The sequence below is a fragment of the Balaenoptera musculus genome, chromosome 19 (assembly GCF_009873245.2).
Source record: "Balaenoptera musculus isolate JJ_BM4_2016_0621 chromosome 19, mBalMus1.pri.v3, whole genome shotgun sequence".
NCBI lineage: Eukaryota > Metazoa > Chordata > Mammalia > Artiodactyla > Balaenopteridae > Balaenoptera > Balaenoptera musculus.
This window is the reverse complement of record NC_045803.1, coordinates 56,786,887-56,803,004: the sequence shown is the minus strand read 5'-3', so window position 1 is coordinate 56,803,004 and position 16,118 is coordinate 56,786,887. Positions and strand designations below refer to the sequence as shown.

The window sequence follows — 16,118 nt, the reverse complement described above, 5'->3', positions numbered from 1 at the left end:
CATCCTCTTTCCCTGAGTGGTCACCCTCAGAATTGTCCAGGCACATAAACTCCCACACCACCACCAGGCTCGCTGGGTACAGTTGCGCAGGTTGTGCACTGCACAACCCCAGACCACGTGGAAGTGGCTCCCTTGCAGTCATGCAGCACAGCAGCCCTGACCGAGATGAGGAGGTGAGTCTTTTTGCTGTGGCGAGGACTAGAGTTGGGACATTTTATCTGATCTCTGGAGAGATAGGTAGAAGGTCATTTGGGATCAGGGGATGCCTACCAACAAATCACTTCCTTAGAATTGAGTTCAACACCCAATACTGGTCGAGGTCTAATACCACAAGAGGGCAGATCGTGCGTCTAAAGTACCACAGTGGGAATTCGGATGTGTCCAGCAGCTTACAGAACAGGAAGCCTCCTGAAACGGGGGCATTTCCGCCTCTGAGAACAGAGAGGGTGCTGATGCTGTTGTCGGCAGAGTCTGCCAAAGAGGAATCATGCTGGAGGCACAAGGTTGCCCAAGGACCCAGAGCCAACCCCCGGCCCCCAATCTCGGGGTGTCCTGGGGGTCAGACCTGGGATGTGCGTGGCCGGACCACATCTGCTCTGGGTGAGGAGGTCCGTGAGGCCCAGAGGCTCACTTCCCCTCGTGGGGCTCAGAGGTCACAGAGCTCCAGCCCTGTCGGGCCTCGGCTGTGGTGCTGGGAAGCCTTGCTCCAGGAAGGCTGGTTAATTACACACACGCCCCCGCCCCCCAGAGAGTCTGTGGGAACTTGGGGGCTTTTTAGGAACGGAGGTAGCTGCCATGCCTAAATGCTCCTTTTAAAGCCATAATAAGGCTGCATTAAAAAAAACAAGATTTCTCATAAAACAATAAGCACTAAAAATACATCACTGATTAAAGGAAGCATGCTTTGGGAAATTTCCACCAAATTTAAAAAAAGCACTGAATCAGAAACTATATTTTGAATAGGCAGGCCTTTCACTCTAAAAATATCTTACCAAGATATCGAACACATATCAAGTTCAAACAATTGAAGTCAGACCCCCACCGTGGGCTCGCAGGAAATAGCCTGTTCTAGACCTTTGTCTTCAGGGGACCCCCTCACACACACAGGCCTCACATCACACAGTGGCCGGGGGGAGGAAGCAGCTGTCCTTCCTCCGGGACCCCCCAGACCTGTCAGAGTGGGCAAGGGTCTGCCAGAGCCCACGGGCCCCCAGGCATGACTGCAGGGACAGGTCCTCTGGCCCGACCTGCGGCTCCTGAGCCCGGATCGATGACCGAGCACACAACGAGGGAACCCAAGGGTGTGGTTTCGGGGTCCGCTCGGAGGGCCAGAGTGGCCCATGGAGGCTGGACTCACTCAAGGTCGGAGCTGACCTGCTGGACCTCACTGCCCTCTCCTCTCGGGATGCGCACCGGGCCTCATGGGGGTCTCGGGGGCCGTGTCTGTCTCCTGACCATTTCGGGGTCTCTATCCTCGGCGAGCTCCCCACTGTCTGTGTCCAGCCTGTCCCAGCGCTGGGCCCGCCGGCCGCGAGTCACACCCACGTCTGGTCACACCCCCCTCCCCTCCGACCCAGTGGCCCCGGAAGGGCGCCCGCACGGTCCAGGGACAGTCACGTGGACACACACCTCTTCTTCTCCTCCTCTCCAGCATCCCCTCTGGAGCGGCAGCAGAAACAGGTAAACAGAGGAACACGTCAAAGTCATGCAAGATATGTGGATGGAAAAGAGAGCAAGCGCGGAAGGAGGGTTATCACAGCGGAGACGGATATGGAGATGGGGTTCCAGGGGGCGGTGGCCCAGGAGTCCGAGAGCAAAGCAACACGAGGATCCCCCTCGCCTACAGGCATTTCCTGCATCTGCGACTGCCAGAAGGGCAGAGAATTCTCTCTCTAGAATCCTTAGGAACGTTCCAGCATCGCTCCCTCTCCACGTGCTCCCCTGCCTTCCCGGGACACACAGCCACAGCAGGCCGCCGTGGGGTACAAGGCAGGTCATCCCGATAGGGTTTACTTCCCCCCCAAAATAGATTTCACTTAAGATCCCCCAAGTGCTCGCGGACTGAAGCCTTACCAGCAGGCACCTGCCCTCTCTCCTGCCAGGAGAAAGGTTAAGGGGTCTCCCCAGGGTCAAAGGCGGCGGGGATTCATTTCATCAACGAGGAGAGACTCAAAGTGCCATGACTGGAGGGGCTAACAAGGTGACCCAGGCCTGGGAGGCCGCTGCCCCTTGCCGGCCCCGCCGCTGCACACAGCAGGCACCAGCCTTAGCTCGCCGCCGTGCCAGAGAGAGCTGAGCACCCGCCCAGCCCTCGCCGCTGCCCAGTGCTTTGTGAACCGGTTTACAAAGGGAGTCTTCCGAAGTGGCAAGACTGCCCTCGGGGAAGCTGCAGCCCAGAGGAGTAAGTTGACAGTAGCGACTGCCCTTCCCAGACGTGAGCCCAGCACCCAGGGTCCCGCTGCAGTGGTCTCAGCTCGGGAGTCTGGAGTCTCACAGAGACAAGCAGAGTGGGTCCGACGGGGCCCTGTTGGTTTCACTCAGCGGGAGTCTGCATTTCTTAGGAGGGTCAGGCCGAGTCATGCCGGAGCCCCGGGGCAGGAAGCGCTCATGCAAGCTGGGCCCCCCACCCGTGAAGCGGTGCGCCCGGGACCCTTCAGGCAGCTTGCAGGGCACCGGGGCCGCAAGGGGTTGAGGAAGAAACACAGACGCATCGACTCAGCCGTTCCGTCCTCCTGCTCTCCTCTTCAGAAACGGGACAAGAAAGCCTCGCCCTGGTCCTCTTCCCTGAGGCAAAGCGGGCCCGGACTTGGCTCCTACCTGGTGGTGGGAGACCGCTTTCTCCTCTCACAGTGGACAGCGTCGAAAAAGGCGGCGTTCCAGAACCTCAGCGTGTGCCTGCAAGACAGACAAGGCCCATGTGCCTTTATCCTAAAATGGAACTGGCTCCTCCCATACCCGGCAAAGTGTCCTGAGGGCATCTGTGCGTCTCTCCCAGGACTCAGCCTGGACTCATCGGGTCAAAGGGGAAGCCGCCACCTGCAGGATGTGGGCGAAGGCCATTTCCCCTTCTCTGTCTCCGGCTGAGGCTCCCAACAGGAAGCAGAGGCTTTGAGGAGACCTGCTTCTCTAGAACAGGGTCTAGTAACATAAATGGGAACCCCCGGCAGGGACAGGCCACGTGCAGAGAGCAAACACATTTGGAGCGACACACAAGGAAGAAGCATTCTTCCCAAGGATCAGGGTCAGCAAACCTACGGCACGTGGGCCAAGTCCGGCCTGCTCTCTGTCTGTGTAAATCAAGCTTTATGGGGTCACAGCCACAGCCCTCCACTTACATCCTGCCCACGGCGGCCCTGGCACTACAGCAGTGGAGTGCAGTGGTTGCCTGTAAAGCCTAACATACTTACCACCCGGCTCTGTACAGAAAAGTGGGGCTGAGCCCTGTTGCGCATGATAAGACAGCAGCTGAGCCTAGAGGGGCCCGAGCTAAATCACGGACAGTGGGGCCGGGGCTGCTGGGCTCCTTCTCCCTGCTTCCACCCGAGGCTGGCCCCACAGGGTGGGCCCTCCTCGCGGAGGCTTCGGGACAGCTGCAGCCCAGCCCTGGCCGGCCGCGTGCCTCACACGCTCCATTCTGCTGCACCAAGTTCTCCCACCGCCGCTACACTGTGATCCTCGCGGGAGGGGCAGGTCTGACACCCTTCGGGTTCCAGGTGCTAGTACACCGCCTACTTGTGACGAAATAAAAGCCACCGATGGAGAGGCTTCAGAGGGACGAGAGTGTCCTCAGAGAAAGACAGAGGGCGAGATGTCCCCTGACCACTGGTCTCCCACTGCAACCGTGACCATCACGTGTGTACATTATCGACATATACAGAACAGCTGTACTAGGATATAAATCACATACCGTAAAATGCACGCTTTTCAAGTACACAATTCAGTGGGTTTTAGTATATTCACAGAATTCTGCAACCATCGCTACTATCCATTTCCGGGACGTTTTCATCACCGCACTCCCGGCTTCCCCCAGCCCCTGGCAACCACCAGTCTGCTCTGTCTCCAGGGCTTTGCCTCCTGGACATTTTGTGTACATACACTACGTGGTCTTTTGTGTCTGGCCTGGGTCACGTGGCAGAATGTTTTCCAGGTCCACCCACGTCGTGGCAGGTGTGGGTGCCTCATTCCTTTACATGGCTGAGTGACAGCCCACATTTCATGTATCCACCTTCGGGCTCTTACGAATAACACTGTCATGAACATACGTGCACAGGTTTTTGCTTGAGTACCTGTTTTCAACTTTTCTCAGTAACTACCCAGGAGTAAAATTGCCAGGGTCATGGGCTAAAACTGTTTAACTGCTGCCCGACCATTCTCCGCAGTGGCTGCTGCATGGGATGATCCCACCAGCTGTGTATGAGTTTCCAATTTCCCTGCATCCTCGCCCATCTTTTCTCCTTTGGCTCTCCTAGGGGGCGTGAGTGGCCTTCACTTCTGATGGAGACATGGGTGCTGGTGACACAGGTTGAGGGTGGCCTTACCAGATGGGCTGCTGCTTCAGGTGTGTGTACAGGTAGATCTTCTCCCCCTTCTTCTCCTCCTCTGGGCTGCACACAGTCACTGCGGGAGGGGGAGGGAGACTGAGCGAGGCAGACACCCCCCCCCCCCCGACTCCAGCGACCCTCCCGGCAGGCCCTGCATCGTCCCACAGGTCACACAAACATGCAGCGGAAACTCCATGGCACCTGCCCTGCGGCCCTCAGGCCTGGCCCTGAGGACTCCTCCCCAGGGAGGGTCCCGGGAACACCTCCCCCACCCCTGGGGATACTACCCTTGACTCCCCTGGGATGAGGAGTTGATCCCCAGAGAGGCGGGTTTTCCGTGGAAATTCAGTAAGCGGTTAAGAGACCGGAGCAGAGCGCAGTATGACAGCGTCCCCTGCTACGGGGGAGCTGGAGCCCCAGGCGTCCGGGGACCTGCGGCTCACCGCGGGCTGGACCAAGGCCCTGTGGCGCTGCTGTGGCACCGCCCGGCCCCGCGAGCACGGGTAGGCACTCACCGGTCTTCCGCGGCTTCTCCTGGGGCTTGCCCTCTTTCTCCCTTGGGGAGAGAAACCATAGCAGTGACAAAACGACCCCAAGAGCCCTGTTACGTTGCTGAAACGGGGCGATGCCTCGTAACCAACGTGTAAATCGAAGGCGGTCTCCTCTGAAAACGTGTTTGTGAAATCAACGCCACATGTACCGCCTGCCAGTCTTTTAGAACTGAGATGTGTCGTTCAGGCTTCTTTGTGCCGTTTTCTCTGCATCCAAGACTGTCCAGACCAAAGGAGGAATAAAGCCAAGTGGCCTGGCTGTAACCGAGCCGTCGGAGGGGACGGCGGGGACCACAGGGTGCCCCTGCTTTGTGGAAGTCTCGGTTCCTGCACTGTTCTGAAGCGGCCCCGCCCCCGCGGGTCCCCGAGCGGCTGTGGGAACACCGCTGCCCTGGGGAACACGGTTTCTCTCACGGCAGCGGGAGGTGGGGTGCAGGGAGGCGGGGGTAACTCCCCTCCTGCCTACCGACAATTCCCACACGCTCCTCTCCGGTCCTAGAAACACGGGCCCACGGGGAGCATGCCAGCATGTCAGCAAACGGAACAGCGTTTGGAAGCCCCAGAAAACTGGAGGGTGGGGAGGCAGCTGCCCCCGGGAGCAGCTCTCAGGCCCCAGTGACGGCCGAGGGCGCAGAGATGCTCCCGTCACCGGGCCAGCGTGGCCTCCTTGTCACACCCACGGTCGGGGAGGGACGCACGCAGGCGACACTCACTCGCTTCTCCTGGCCAGGGGCCCCTTGGGCTTGGTCTCCAGCCCGAAGAAGCCCTTGACGTTCTCCGTCTTGGCCGACGTGTTCTTCAGCAGCCGCTCGGCGATGTCCTTCTTCTCCGCTAACCAGCTATTGGCCGATTTCAAGTAGGAGTCGATGCTCCCGGCCGGCTTCTCCTTGAACTCGGAGGGGAGCAGGTGTGGTTTACCTGGAGGGAGGGGGAGAGAGCAGGGATGAGAGCCAACTGGAACCACGGAGGCCGGGGCCACCTCCCTCCGCCATCGCCAGACACGGCGGCGGTGGGAAGCAAGAGGCTCAGGAGGCCCGTGAGCACACGGAGAGCCGGGGCCCCTGCCCTCTTGGGCGGTCGCTGAGCACCTAGTGTGTACAAGTCAGCCAGGTGCCACCAGGGGCTGCAGAGGAAACAGGCAGGGATCCAGCCCCAAAGAAGCACCAAGTCCAGAGGGCGGGTGAGCAGCGCACACAGGGAGAGTGTAACGTACAAAGTGATGGAGGAAGACACAAGAGTCTCTCCTTGTGGAAGGAGGGGGCGTGCGGACTCCAGGCGGCCTGGCTGGCACCTGGGCTGGCCCTGAAACAGGGAGGCCATTGGACGTGGGAAACGGTGAGAGAAGGGCAGTGAGGGAAGAAGAGGTATGTCCCTTCCTAAGGCTGTGCGCGGACCGGACCGAGGCCCAGGCACCCCGTGGGCCGAGGTGTCCCGCCCCAGATCAAAGGGCTCCACGCTAAGGCAGTCAGAGCAGCTGCTGCAACAGCACAGAGCAGCAGGGAGAGGGTGGGCTGCTGAGGTGGGGAGAGGATGAAGCTGAGCTGCAGAGGTAGGGGAGGCACCACAAGAGCCAACCCACTGGTGCCTGCGCTGCCCTGACCCAGCTCCAGCCCGCAGGCAAGCCCTCAGCAACCCTCTCCTCACGGCGGCCTGAACGAGCGCCAGTGGTCACAGCCCAGGGAGCTTAACACGGGGAGCCCCCCAGCTGCCCCCAGCTGCGATGCACCAGGAGGCCCCAGGGCCACGAGCCCGAAGAGCTCGACCCGCACTCTGCCCCAGACCCCGGGCTGCTCCACCGCACCCCCGTCCACAGCTGGCCCTGTGTCACATCTGGCCAGAACATGAGACGAGTCCTGCGTCTACCCTGAAATGTCCTGCCCGTGTGTCTACTTTCTCGTGTCCTCCCAGCCAGGACCGTCAGCCTCCTGACCCACGCTGGGGACCGTTCTTCTCCTCCCGTTCTAGGGGTCTCCCTCCTCCTTGTTCCCGCCCTAGTATCAGCTCCCTTTGTTTTCTGGATGCCTCACAGCTTTGCCTTAAGAAATCCCCACTTGACGTGGCGTTGGAAGGTGACAGGTCTGCCTTCCACGTAAGCGGCACCCCGGGTCTCACCGATGTGATAGTAGGTGAAGCACATGGTCATGAGGTTCTTTGCAGGCCCGAAGTCGTCCATCTGGTGACACCTGAAATGGAAAGAGGGGTGACTGGCTAACGGATCCTTCCACCGGATTCTCTCTGCACGTTCCTGAGACAAGACTAGCATGCTTCACAGACACCTCTAAACTAGCACCTCACTCCCCAGACACTCCAGAGGAGAAGACACAGAAAGAACTCCCCTGGGTCCAGGCACCTGGCCTGGGAGCGGGTCTGATTTGGGGCACTAAGGCACTCACCATCCATCCGCCTGGCCTCTTTCACTTTCAAGGTGGAATAGCCAGGGCCCCACCCCAAGGAGCAGACCCAGAACTGGAGGTCGGGCCTCAGGTCTCAGGCTTAAACCACTGGCCCCCTCCAACCCCTACTTCTCAGGAATGAGCAGTGACTTAGATGATACCCCCCAGATGTGGTCAGCAGCTGAGTCACCTGGCAGGGGGGACGGGGGTGGGGGCGCGTGAAGATGTGGATTGCTGGGCCCACCCCGGAGCCTCTGGGTCAGCAGGTCTGGGGCAGGGCCTGAGAATGTGCATTTCTAACAAACTGCCTTGGGAAGCTGATGTTCTGAGGCTCCTGGCCCAGGGACGGCACTCTGAGAATGACTGGGAACATGAATACCTACGTACCCTACACCACTTGCTGAAAATCGAATTAAAGTATTACGCGCCAGAACCTTTGCTATGCTAAAAGATGTCCTACAAATAGAAAGGATTCTATTAATACTTACTATATTATATCACACTTACTACATTGCGAGTATGAGATATACATGGATCCATTCAACGTAGCAAACAAAAAAGGGGGGAAACACTTGAAAAAGAGGGTCTGTCTGCCACTAAGAATTTGTACTGTTACAGTGGCAAAAGCTACAGTGCTGTCCACCGTGGCACTGTAAATTAGAGAAGAAAATGAGGAGTCAGCTAAATGCCCATCAACAGGGCAGGAGCCGAATTAATTACGGTACCTTCGTACGTTCATGTATTAGGACACCTCACAGCTGTTACAGATGCAGCACTGAATGCAAATGCACAGTACTGCCTTTTTAGAAAAAAGATCTATTTGCTGGTATGTGCATTATTAAGAGTGGTTATCACTGAGCGATGGACCGAAAGTGAGAGAACGGGGTGTGAAAGAACATCTCCTTTCCCTCTTAGGCTTCCGTGCCTCTCCATCCTGTTCCCTCATGTGCTTTCCTTTCCTGTTTAGTTTTTCACCTTGGACTAGTGGTACTTAAAGAAAGAAAACCAACAGAAATTATCTAGACGGTGGGATGAGGGCCATTTTTGTTTATCTTTTTAACATAAAAATAATCTAAAAAACTAAATTTCTGTAAGTTCTTTTTTTTTTGGCAACCATATAAAAAAATATACGCTCACAGACAAAGTAATGAAAAGATTCTGTGCTTTGGCAGGGTTGGAACTTGAGGTTAACTACCCCCCCCCCGCCTACCAGTTTGCTTATTTAAGGAAAAACTGGAAGAAAAATTGAGAATTAGGTAAGCACGTTACCACGTGGACAGGCACCGTCTACACAAAATACAGGTTCCTGAACAATATGGATGCAAACGTTTGGAGGTCAAAGAGTCTTCAGGGCAGGAGGCCACACTGACCCCCCGACCCCCTGGGGCTGCTTTACCGAAGCTCCCGAAGCAAGCGTGGGCCCTTGGCCACCTCAGCGAGGGCCTCTCGTCCCTCCACCCACACTAGCTCCCAGACCCAGATCCCCGCCCCCTACCCCTGGGGAGCACACCCTGAACTTGGGACATTCTGAGCAACTGCAGGAAAAACAGGGGCTCCTCTCTTTTGGCCATTTTCCTCCAGTACATGCCCCGTGTTCATGGGGGACAGAGAAAGGTGGGGAGACGCCGAGACAGGGAATTAAGGTCAAGAGAGCAGCTACATTTCTGTTGGGAGAAGAAGGGGAACAGGAAAGGAGGGGTTTTCAGGCCTGGAAGGACACAAGGGACACAGAGAAGTGGCCACAGCCTAAGCCAGGGGACCAGGACCTGCTCCGAGGCCACACTGAGGTGAGGGGGGAAAGCGGGCTCAACCGAAGGTCAGATCAGGGTCAGAGCTCCCCTCCCTGTCCCACGCACTTCCCTCACCCCCATGATCCCCCAGGCAGACACGGCCACTCCGGATCACACTGCGGAGGGCGCGTCCGGCTCTGATGCACGTCAGGATGTAGGAAGAGGGTCAGGAGTCCTAGAGCCGTGGGCCTCAGGAGGAGGAGCCCCTCAAGGCAGGTGGCCGGCCCCCCCGGCCACACGGAGGTGGGGGGCCCTTCTCCCCAGGCCACGCTGTCCTCGGTGATAAAAGGCCCCAGTGGCGCCTCATGAGAACTCAGGGCAGCGATGCCATCCAACCGTCCCATTAGTGGGCAGTGACCCGGTTTGGAGCGCTTCACCACGGGAAATCCAGAGAAGCCCAGACCTCAGCTGCAGGCGGGCGGGGCCGCTGTGCAATCACAGCCTGTCCCGGGACCCGCAGGAACAGAGCGACGGTCCTCTGATCGCTGCTGGCAGGTGGGGACCGCTCACTCCCCCCCGTGAGATGCTGGTCACAACTGCCGCCGCGGGGGGGTGGGAGGGGGAGCAAATTCTCACAGCTAGGGTCTCCCAGGTGGGGAGGGAGGACGGAGGTCAGGGCGGAGGTCAGGGTGGAGGCGCTAAGGCGCAGCATCACTTACTCAAATAGGACCACCGCGAAGGACTGCACCAGGCGGTAGAAGGTGGCCTCTGAGACGCACTTGGAGTTGCAGCGCTGTCCGGGAAGAGCGCAGCCGCATCAGGTGGCTGCTGGCGGAGGTGCACCCAGCGCGGAGGGGCTGCGTGCTCTCCCCGCCCAGCATCTCTAAACACAGCTGGGGCACGAGCCCAGGACAGGCCCTGCTCCCCAGAAACCGGGACCCAGCAGAGGGCTGCCCCCCGCTCCCCCGACCATCACTCGGGTGTTTCCTGCGTCTCCTTGTGAGATTTTTAAAACCAGGAACTTCGCGCACTCACCCACGTGTGGGAAAGTACAGAGGGACAGGACCGCAAGATGACAACGCTGGCTGTTTCCTGGGTGGGTGATGTATGGGCAGTTTCTCTGTTTTTGCTTATCTGTATTTTCTAATTTTTCTCGGAAGAATAAATTATTTGTGACAAAAGATACTTTAAAAACGAAGAACTTAATCCGCTTTACAGGAAAAAAATAAAAAGAACCTACTGGCTGTTTTTAAAACTTACTGTTTATCTGAGCTTACATACATGGCTGTCACTCTCTTGAATATTTTATCTTTACAAAAAATGGAATATTGTAGGTTATTTAATAAAAACATGTGTGGACATAGCCCATGTGCTTGTCTTTAAAAAAACGAACTTTTCTGGAATTTCATGAGGTTGACAGCCCAGCACTCCTTTCTAGTGGGGCATCTTCCACTATTCTAATTAGACTTTATAATATCTCTAGACGAGCTTTACGCTTTTGCCTGTGGGATCGTTTTCCTCATCTCCCTTCTCCAGAGCGGGTGGCCTGCCCCACACCACAGCCCGGCGTCACCCCTCTTACCTGGGCGCTCACGTACCGGGCAAACCACTCCCGGCCTTTGCCGTTCTCACTGCTGCAGTACTCTCCAAACTTGGCTTTCTCCTCCTGGCCCAAGTCCTCCCTGGAAAAGAGGGCAAAGGGAAAAGACAGGAAAGCTTTAATCCTCTGCAACAAAAGTGGCTACAGTAGGGAAAGAGGAAGGAGAGGAACTCCTAAGTGCAGTCGGCCCTCGGCATCCGCACCACGGAACCCCGACGGTAACTCGCCCCCCGCCAAGTGCGGACACTCATCTCAGCCTCCGGGCAGCCCCGAGAGGAAACAGTATTACTTCTGTTTCCAGGATGAGGAGCCTGGCTCGGAGGATAACACACAGCTGGGGAGTGGCAGGTGGGAGCCCCATCCAGACCTCCTGGCTCCAAAGCCCACGTGCATTCCCCCGACCTCCTGCCTCAGCGAGGTCCAGGTACTCACAAGGGTTCCATAACTCTCCGAGGGCTTGGTTCTCCAGCTCATCCAACTGCCCCCCATCTCTGGTGCTGAGGTCGGTGTGGAGCCACCGACTGGATTCAAGAATTCCTAACGTGCTCAGACTCAGCAGGACCCACTGAGGCCAAGAAACACGAGAGGTCTGATGCTACCTCCAGCCATCGGAAGGAGGGCATGGTGGCTTATTCCTCTGCACTTTTTTTTTTTTATTAATTAATTAATTAATTTATTTATTTATTTTTGGCTGTGTTGGGTCTTCGTTTCTGTGCGAGGGCTTTCTCTAGTTGCGGCGAGCGGGGGCCACTCTTCATCGCGGTGCGCGGGCCTCTCACTATCGCGGCCTCTCTTGTCGTGGAGCACAGGCTCCAGACGCGCAGGCTCAGTAATTGTGGCTCACGGGCCCAGTTGTTCCGCGGCATGTGGGATCTTCCCAGACCAGGGCTCGAACCCGTGTCCCCTGCATTGGCAGGCAGATTCTCAACCACTGCACCACCAGGGAAGCCCACTCCTCTGCACTTCTGAAGAGCCAGTCTGCTCTCTGACTCTCCATGGCTCTGTGTGAGGCGTGAAGGTCGGGGGGCCCCAGGCCTGGGGGTCACCCCCGCCAGGGTGGACAAAATGCTCACCTGATCTCAAACCACTTCCCATCATCTTCGTGGGGGGGCCAGTACTCTACCCCAAATGTCATGACTAAAAGGGGGAAGCAGAATGCTGAAGGTCCACTGGCTTCTGCAATTTCATTTATTTAAGGTTTTATAGAAAACATCTTGGGGCTTCCCTGGGGGCGCAGTGGTTGAGAATCCGCCTGCCAATGCAGAGGACACGGGTTCAAGCCCTGGTCTGGGAGGATCCCACATGCCACGGAGCAACTAAGCCCGTGTGCCACAACTACTGAGCCTGCCCTCTAGAGTCCGTGAGCCACAACTACTGAGCCCACGTGCCACAACTACTGAGCCCACGTGCCACAACTACTGAAGCCCACACGCTCTAGGGTCCATGTGCCACAACTACTGAGCCCATGTGCTGCAACTACGGAAGCCCACGCGCCTACAGCCCGTGCTCCACAATGAGAGAAGCCACTGCAATGAGAAGCCTGCGCACTGCAACGAAAAGTAGCCCCCACTCTCCGCAACTAGAGAAAGCCCGCGCGCAGCAACGAACACCCAACACAGCCAAAAATAAATAAATAAAATAAATAAATTTATAAAAAAAAAAAGAAAAGAAAACATCTTGGTCTCATTTATCCCAAACGCCGACACCAGATGAAATGTGAGAATTTGCCAGGCGTTTGCAGGGAGTTTTGGAATGCTCTTAAAGATGCATCTGACTCACTTGTCCACGTTCCATGTTGCCGACTGCCTGTCACAAATCTAGACTGGCCTTCCTGGCAAATTAGTGAGCTTCTGGGCTTTCTCCCCTTTTCATTAACTGGGTGTACTCAGAGACAGCTGACTAATTTCAGTGTCAGTCAAACAAAATGAGTAGGAAGCCACATCTACTGCTCTCCCAGAATGCATTCAAAATCAAACATAAAAGCACTCTGGGGACAGTCAAATATTAGGATCCTGGAACTCTTCCGCCTTCTAACTGCAGAGAAAACTGAGGCACACCTGGAAAAGGTGGAAATCAACCTCGCCAGTTAACAAACGAGGGGCCTAAATCTCAGCAGGAAAGAACACCCTCGGTGCGTGGCGTCAACAGGCAGAAATTCTTCTTACACTTTAACGAAAAGGGTCCCTTCAGCCAGAGCTCCGCAGGCAGCAATGCGTGCATGCCCAGAGGCCTCGTTGAAATGCAGATTCTGACTCAGTGGGTAAGGTGGGGCCCACGACTCTGCATTTCTCACCGCCCCCCCCCACGGCGATGCTGAGGGTCCCAGAGATGATCTGAGGAGCAGGACCTCCAGCATTTCGCGCACTGCTGTGAACAATGCAAGACCAGCCGTCAGGACCTGAGGCCTGAACTGAGTTTGCGGTGTGTCTCCCTTTCCGCTGCTGAGACGGCAACAGCCGTGAATCAGACAAACTCCCGGCTCCTCGGCCTCCACGCTCACTCCAGGCCCCACTTCTGCTACAACTGTCACTGCTCCTTGTTCGCACTGTCAAGAACCACCAACGCGAGGCCAGAAAGAGGTGCAAGGGTGGGTCCCCATCCTAGCAGCTGCTTAAGGCTCAGCTGCCCGAGAGCGTCCCAAGGGCTGCGGGTAACTGAAACCTCCTGGCCTTGTACTGCCCCTAATTCACTGCCAGCTAATAACCACCTCTGAAGGCGTGCCAATGGGGGCTCACCCGAGGTGCCGCAGAAGCAAAGTCAGGGCCCTGAGTGGAGGGAAGGAGTGGCGGAAGCTCCCCAAGGGGGTCTACGTGCACTGGGGTGGGGCGGAGACCGCGAGGGGGCCAGCAGCTGGTGAGGCCTGGAGCCCTGGCCCGTGGCGCCCGGCGAGGGGCTCACCCTCCGGAGAAGATCTTCTCCACGTAGCTGCGCAGGAACTCCCGGAGTTCCGGCAGCTCCTCATCCTTGGCCGAGTCGGTGCTCTGGTTGGAGGAGAAGGACTCGCTGGAGGAGGAGCGGCGGTACTGGCCCCAGGACGGGCACGAGGGCGACTCGCCCGTGTCGTTCTCGCTGTCTGCCGACTCCGTGGTCTCGCTCTCCGACGCTCCCTCGCCCGGGGAGCTGTCCCCGCCCTGCAGCTTTGGCGGCAGCACCTCCAGGGGCGAGGAGGCGGATGGCTTGGCCCCAGCCCCGAAGTCAATCAGCGGACCCACGGGGACCTCGGGGGCCTCCATGGCTCGGGGGCGTGGGGCGCACTGCCGGCAAGGATGCCGGGCGGGGGCTGGTGAACGATGTTCCCAGACGCGTCAGCGGGAGCCTGAGGCCGAGCGCACGCGAGCTGCTTGGGAGCCGCTGGCCACCGGGACTGAGTCCTCTGGGGCGGCCCACGGGGCCCTAAGGCATCTGGAATGGAAGCAGAGACAGGTCATCACCACGAGAGCTTCTCTTCTTATAAGGGGAATGAAGTAGGGCACGAATGCCCTGTAAGAGGCTCCAAACTTCCAGAATTTGGGCCACCTGTCTGCTGATGTCATCTTCCTACTGCCCACTTACTGTTAAACACCTGCTATATGGTGGGCGAACAACGAACAAACACACACCATCCATCAGGATTTCTCCAAACTAAGCAAGGAGACCTCCAGGGGGCTGCACCCCCCGGCTCTCTCCCGACTCCGGCCAAGCAGACGGAGGCCAGTCAGAACAGCAATCACCGCAGACGGCCGTCTGCCGCCCACTCTTGCTGGGTCACGAACCACTGAAGACAGTGTCGTCAGGCACATGCTAAGCGCACGGGTCTCCAAGGCCCACGTCTCTTCCTTCCCGGGTTCCTTTCTGAGCATTTTCCCACTCAAGACCCAGCACCTTCCTGGCTGTTGGATATATGTCCCCTCTCATCAGCCCCCTAAACCCTCCCATGGTTTCTTTCTTTTCTTTTCTTTTCTTTTTTAAGCACCTCACCAGACACAAGATCTGCTGGCACATTTGTAAAAATGATTTTCATTGTTTTTTGGTCGCACCGCGCAGCATGCGGGATCTTGGCAGGGACTGAACCCGCGGCCCCTGCAGTGGAAGTGCGGAGTCTTAACCACTGGACAACCAGGGAAGTCCCTCCCTCTGATGATTTCTAAGCGGCATTTGCCATTGGACCCACCTCCTCCTCCCTGCCCCCTCCCTGCACTACGGCCACCCTGGGCAATGGCATCCACCTCTGGTGTCTATTCCTCTGCCCCTTAAGCTGGACGGTCCTCTCCCTTCTCCCCCATCTTCCTCCCTCAGCCCCAACCGGAGTTCCATTCATCCCTCGAGGCTCGGCTTAGTGTTACCTCTTCTGAGAAGCTTCACTCAAACCCTGTGCAAACTATTTACTGATTCCTGTGTGGCCCCACTGGCATTCTACTTACACTCATTTCTAAGTCTGCTTGTTTGATAGGTAGATGTGGGTATTTCCGTTTATCCCACTGAAGTACAATCCCCTGAGGGGTGGACCATGCCTCAGCCACCTTTGTAGCAATGCGAGTGCCCGGCACAGAGTCCTAACTAAGTGTCCACTGTACGTTTGCTGAATGGATGACCAGACCTGACCGTGAACACGCTCTAAGAGTCGGGAAGTCGACGGTGTAGGCAGAGCTGGGATTAGGATCTTCGCTTCGAAACCAGTCTCCTGCTGGTCAGTTCAGGGGTCACCTGCCAGTTCTGGGGCTCGCTCCCCCATGACGAGGGGCAGACAGCTAAGCAGTAAGTCAAAGCCCTCCTGATATAAGAGCCCAACTTGATCCTGGCACTGCCCCTATCCTCCACCTCTACAGACCCCAAATATCTAGGACAACACCTGGCAGACAGGTGGCTGCCGATACAGTGAAACGAATGCATCTTCTGAGGGTAATTCAATATCAAAGCTGCGTTCACTGCCTGTTAAGAGCTTAATGCTCACGAATCGATTGTGGGCTCCTCCAAATTCCCCAGCCCGGGATATTTTTAGATGCCCTGAGTCAGAAGGATGGAATGGCTAGCTCCGTGTCACTGGAGTGGTAATGGCCCCCCTTCGGAGAGTCCTACAAAGCCTGCCTTGGTCCAAAACAGAGACGCATACACCTCAGCTCAAAAGAACTTTCTGGGCCAGGAGAGCAATAGGGAGTCTTCGGAGCTCAGGTGGCAACACAGACTACGGAGTCGTGGGCCAGGGCCAGGGCCAGGGCAGCCCTGGCCCCTTCTCGCCAGCAGGGCCGGTGAGCTGTGGCCTCTGCTCTCTGGGCCAGAGTCCCCGTCAGACACTGAGGTCAGGTTAGATCTCTAAGGTCCTTCTG

General features: G+C 57.2%; 1 protein-coding gene across 3 annotated transcripts in view; it reads right to left on the bottom strand.

Moving 5' to 3' along the window:
• Positions 1–16,118, bottom strand: part of KIAA0513 (KIAA0513 ortholog) — a 63,767-nt gene that overhangs the window by 8,216 nt on the left and 39,433 nt on the right. For 2 of the 3 annotated variants that reach the window (XM_036833220.1, XM_036833219.1), the window contains 9 exons: positions 13,714–14,217; positions 10,798–10,897; positions 9,935–10,008; positions 7,205–7,275; positions 5,806–6,010; positions 5,057–5,097; positions 4,539–4,617; positions 2,818–2,895; positions 1,630–1,659 (listed from right to left, as the gene is read on the bottom strand). In XM_036833220.1, the coding sequence (XP_036689115.1) occupies positions 1,630–1,659; positions 2,818–2,895; positions 4,539–4,617; positions 5,057–5,097; positions 5,806–6,010; positions 7,205–7,275; positions 9,935–10,008; positions 10,798–10,897; positions 13,714–14,048 (1,013 nt within the window). In that variant the 5' untranslated portion in view covers positions 14,049–14,217. The remainder of the gene's footprint in view (positions 1–1,629; positions 1,660–2,817; positions 2,896–4,538; positions 4,618–5,056; positions 5,098–5,805; positions 6,011–7,204; positions 7,276–9,934; positions 10,009–10,797; positions 10,898–13,713; positions 14,218–16,118) is intronic. The other variant, XM_036833221.1, reaches the window with a different exon arrangement.